The sequence below is a fragment of the Myotis brandtii genome, unplaced genomic scaffold (assembly GCF_000412655.1).
Source record: "Myotis brandtii unplaced genomic scaffold, ASM41265v1 scaffold594, whole genome shotgun sequence".
Classification (NCBI taxonomy): domain Eukaryota; kingdom Metazoa; phylum Chordata; class Mammalia; order Chiroptera; family Vespertilionidae; genus Myotis; species Myotis brandtii.
The window spans coordinates 200,779-204,969 of NW_005370240.1; the positions used below are offsets into that span (position 1 = coordinate 200,779).

Here is a 4,191-nt window from a genome sequence, read left to right on the forward strand (position 1 = left end):
ATTAGAATCACCAGGGAATCTTTTTAAAATCCTGATTTCTGGGCCTCATCCTCCGGAAATTCTGTTTCTTTGTTACTAATGTTGTGGCCCCATCCCATAACAAAGAAACAGAATTTCCGGAGGATGAGGCCCAGAAATCAGGATTTTAAAAAGATTCCCTGGTGATTCTAATATGCAGCCAAGGTTGAGAACCACTGATCTCAGGTTTAGTGAAACTAAGGTGAGTTTTATCCAGATCACTTGGGAAGATAGCATCTGGGATTCAAAATCAGGTGTGTTTTACCCAAAGCTTGCATGGGTCTTAATGCTGGCTCCCTTGAGTTACTGGTCTAGGTGTCTTAACATCACTGTTGTCTAGAGAGAGGTCTGGTCCTCAGCACGTGGGTGAAGCCTGCAGAGTTGGAGATTTAGTCAGCTCTTTGTAAAGAAAGATATAAGACACTGCAGTCAACTTGATCTTTGAGGCTAGTGAAGTTTTGCCTTTTTATCCTCTCGATGAAAATCAACTGTAGCATATTCTGTATTAGAACAGTTGGATTGCAAGTAATGAGTGACATCTGGAACTAACAAGCTAAACAGAACAAGAAATTATAATGAAACAAGAAAATATCATGGAACCCTTGGGAAGAATACAGCTGAGCTATAGGATGGGTTGGGAGTGGGTTCTGGGATAGAAATGATTCTGAGAGCCCAGGCAGAAATCTTGCTTTCTCACATCGACTTTTCTCTGAACAGATGTTTTTTCTCTTCCTTTACAGTTTGGCTTCTTTTGCTTCCTGGTCTGTAAACCACACACATTCCTCTTAATTTTACTCATTTGTCATTAATTTCAAAAAGCCAGGGAAGGAACTCCAATTAGTTTAGCCTACCCCTGAATCAATCATGTACCCCACTCCTCTCCTTCCTGGCCTACTCCTCTCCTGGCCAGGAAGGAGAGGAGTGGGGTACATGAAACAGTGAAGTAAATTGCAGTCTAAGAAACAGACTTCTGGAAGAGCCAGCCAGAGCAACTAAGAATGTATGTGTGTGGAAGGAGATAGGGGGAAATAATTAAGTGTCTTGGTGAGCTAGACACTCGATAAGGAGTCCACTGACCACACCCAGAGCTTGAACCTGAAACTAACATAGAATTAGGATATTGTCTCATCAACCCATGTAACCTTGCATAGATTATTTTACCTCTATTTAAAGTAAACTTGCCTGTATTTTTATTTATTTATAACAGTGAAATTGTAATTCATATTCTTCATAATTACTGTGATGCTTGACAGTAGAGTATATAAAATAACTAGCAAACAGTGGGTGCTAAAAACTGATATTTGCCATTATTAGTTCTCATGTATTTTCATTTCTTTTGCATGTTCTACCTATATGAAAGTAAGCCCACCCCCCCAAAAAAAACCCCACAAACAAACAAACAACAAAACCACAGGTAGGTCTTATAATAACATCAAAATCCAGTGAAATGGCAGCCATGTGCTATGAGTACTCTCCACAGTTTATCATGTCCAGTCTTTGAACATTGTATCTGCTTTGGTAAATAGCCCTGATTATTTTCCCGTCTTGGGTATATTTTTACCAATGAAAGCTTTCCAGTGAGTCACTGAAAAAAAATGAAAGCATTAAACTCTCAGGAGATAGGATTTTAGAGTTTATGTATTCCCTCTGGACACAGTTTATCTTTTTTAAAAAAAATATTGGTGGTTTATATTTTGTGTTCTGTTCATTTGGTAACTTCTTAAAGGACTTTGCACTTCTAAACATCTCAGGAGACACTCTGGAATTAACATGAAATAGAGTATGCAAGCAAAATAGTTGTGGCTTTCTTAACAAATGACCTTTGGCTTCAGGACTGTCTAGGATCTGTTCCCAGATACTTTACCTTCTTAAATGTCTTTTAATATTATTATTTATTTGATATATTGAAGGCCCATATATTCAGGCCACTTTTCTTCTATTTGCCCAATGTGTTCTTTTCTTTGTGTGCTCTACACTGACACATGGGGTATAGTTAACTTGATGATGGCTATAAATGAAATACATTTAAACTTTCTTCACATTTCCCAAGTGAGAATACAAGAAGTCAGAAGTCTGCAATTGGAAGAGGGCCTGCACTGACCGACCATACAGCTAATAATTAAAAATATGGGCTTGTGGCAGGGCGTGAGCTTTTAAGATGGCGGGCGGTTGCTGGATAGCTGACCGGGAGGCGTGGTGAAGGCCCTTATGAAGGGAAAGAGGCCGAGAATCCTCCCCTCCCAGCGTCTCGCAGTCCCAGAGCCCAGCAGAAGTGTTTGGACATTCTTATGTTGATCCTGGTAGCTTTGGTGGTTTGGTTTTTTTTTTTTTAATAAACAAGTGAACCATACAGATTGTCAACATGGGACGAAGATCCACATCATCTGCCAGTAGCCGGTCCATCCTTGCTGCTTCTTACAGTCACTGCAGGGAAGAGACATCTGCACAGCATGTGTTTCAAGGGACCTGGTGTATATGGCATACTGTTCTTAATATGTTTGCTCACCTTCTTGGCGCTATGTGTTTTAACCAAGGTCGCCTCTCTGAGAAAGGTTGTTTCCACAGGTAGGGATTTTCTCCTGAAGTTAGGGAGGGAATAAAACCCCTTAACTAAATGCCAGGTGGGTAGTTAATCACTTTAACTACGAACAATCACCCTTAAGCTACATAATCTTTACTCCCTGGAATGGAGATAAGAAACACCCTAACCTTTGGAATAGAAATTGACAGGATTAAAATAAACTGGTATAAATACAGATGTAACAAGACAATAAGACACAGAACCTGGCTGGAGATCCTGGCTAGAGAACCTGGCTAGGCTGCTGATCAACTGAACGCTGTCTCCGTGTCATTCCTTCTTCACCGACTCTGTCCACACCTTTGGGGACCCCTGGATCTGTTGGGGTTGGACCCCAACAAATTGGGAGTCTCAAGCTCCTGACTGCTCTGAACTCCAGTTCCGGGCTAGTCTCTGGGGACCTAGATAGACTCATACGAGGAGAAACTAGGCTGACTGGCAGCAAGTGGAACTTGAGGGCGGCTTTCTCTCAGAGGTGCTGCTGAGTATTCAGTTATTCTGCAAGAGAAAGAACGCCAGCGCATCACGGACCACTACAAAGAGTACTCGCAAATGCAGCAGCAGAATAGGCAGAAAGTGGAAGCCAGCAAAGTGCGGAGTTTATCAAGAAAGCCGCCAAGGGTGGTTGCCGCAGACACAGCCGCCACTATGCAGAGGGAGGAGAAGCAGCTTGAAGTGTCATTAGATGCACTGCTGAGTCAAGTGGCTGATCTGAAGAATTCACTGGGGAGTTTCATTTACAAATTAGAGAACGAGTATGACCGGTTGACCTGGCCCTCTGTCCTGGACAGCTTTGCCTTGCTCTCTGGACAGTTGAACACTCTGAACAAGGTCTTGAAGCATGAAAAGACACCACTGTTTCATAACCAGGTCATCATCCCTCTGGTGTTGTCCCCAGACCGTGATGAAGATCTTATGCGGCAGACGGAAGGACGAGTACCTGTTTTCAGCCATGAGGTAGTCCCTGACCATCTGAGAACCAAGCCTGACCCTGAGGTTGAAGAGCAAGAGAAGCAACTGACAACAGATGCTGCCCGCATCGGTGCTGATGTAGCTCAGAAGCAGATCCAGAGGTTAAATAAAATGTGCTCAAACCTTTTGGAGAAAATCAGCAAAGAGGAACGAGAATCAGAGAGTGGAGGTCTCCGGCCAAACAAGCAGACCTTTAACCCTGCAGACACCAATGCCTTGGTGGCAGCTGTTGCCTTTGGAAAAGGGCTGTCTAATTGGAGACCTTCAGGCAGCAGTGGATCTGGCCAGCCAGGAACTGGAACAATCCTTGCAGGAGCCTCAGGATTGCAGCAGGTGCAGATGACAGGTGCTCCAAGCCAGCAGCAATCAATTCTCAGTGGGGTACAAATGGCCCAAGCAGGTCAACCAGGGAAAATGCCAAGTGGAATAAAAACCAACATCAAGTCAGCTTCAATGCATCCCTACCAGTGGTGAGTGTGGCCAGCGACCTCAACTCCCAGATGCTCTTTGTAGAGCTAGGCAGTGAAATTGCCTTTTGCCCAAACTGACCTAGATGGGTACAATAAAAGAACATGGGCTTTCAGCAACAGACAAAAAAAAAAAAGAAAGCCGCCAAGAAAGCC

The 4,191-nt window shown here is 43.3% G+C and overlaps 1 protein-coding gene and 1 pseudogene across 1 annotated transcript; both read left to right on the top strand.

Moving 5' to 3' along the window:
- The first annotated feature begins 3,207 nt into the window (after window positions 1-3,207).
- On the top strand, window positions 3,208-4,134 carry LOC102259063 (mediator of RNA polymerase II transcription subunit 8). Its single transcript, XM_005879339.2, has one exon. The coding sequence runs from the start codon at window positions 3,245-3,247 to the stop codon at window positions 4,040-4,042; it is 798 nt and encodes a 265-aa protein (XP_005879401.1). The 5' UTR covers window positions 3,208-3,244; the 3' UTR covers window positions 4,043-4,134.
- The window catches only part of LOC106728339, a 1,788-nt pseudogene continuing 1,718 nt past the window's right edge, over window positions 4,122-4,191 (top strand).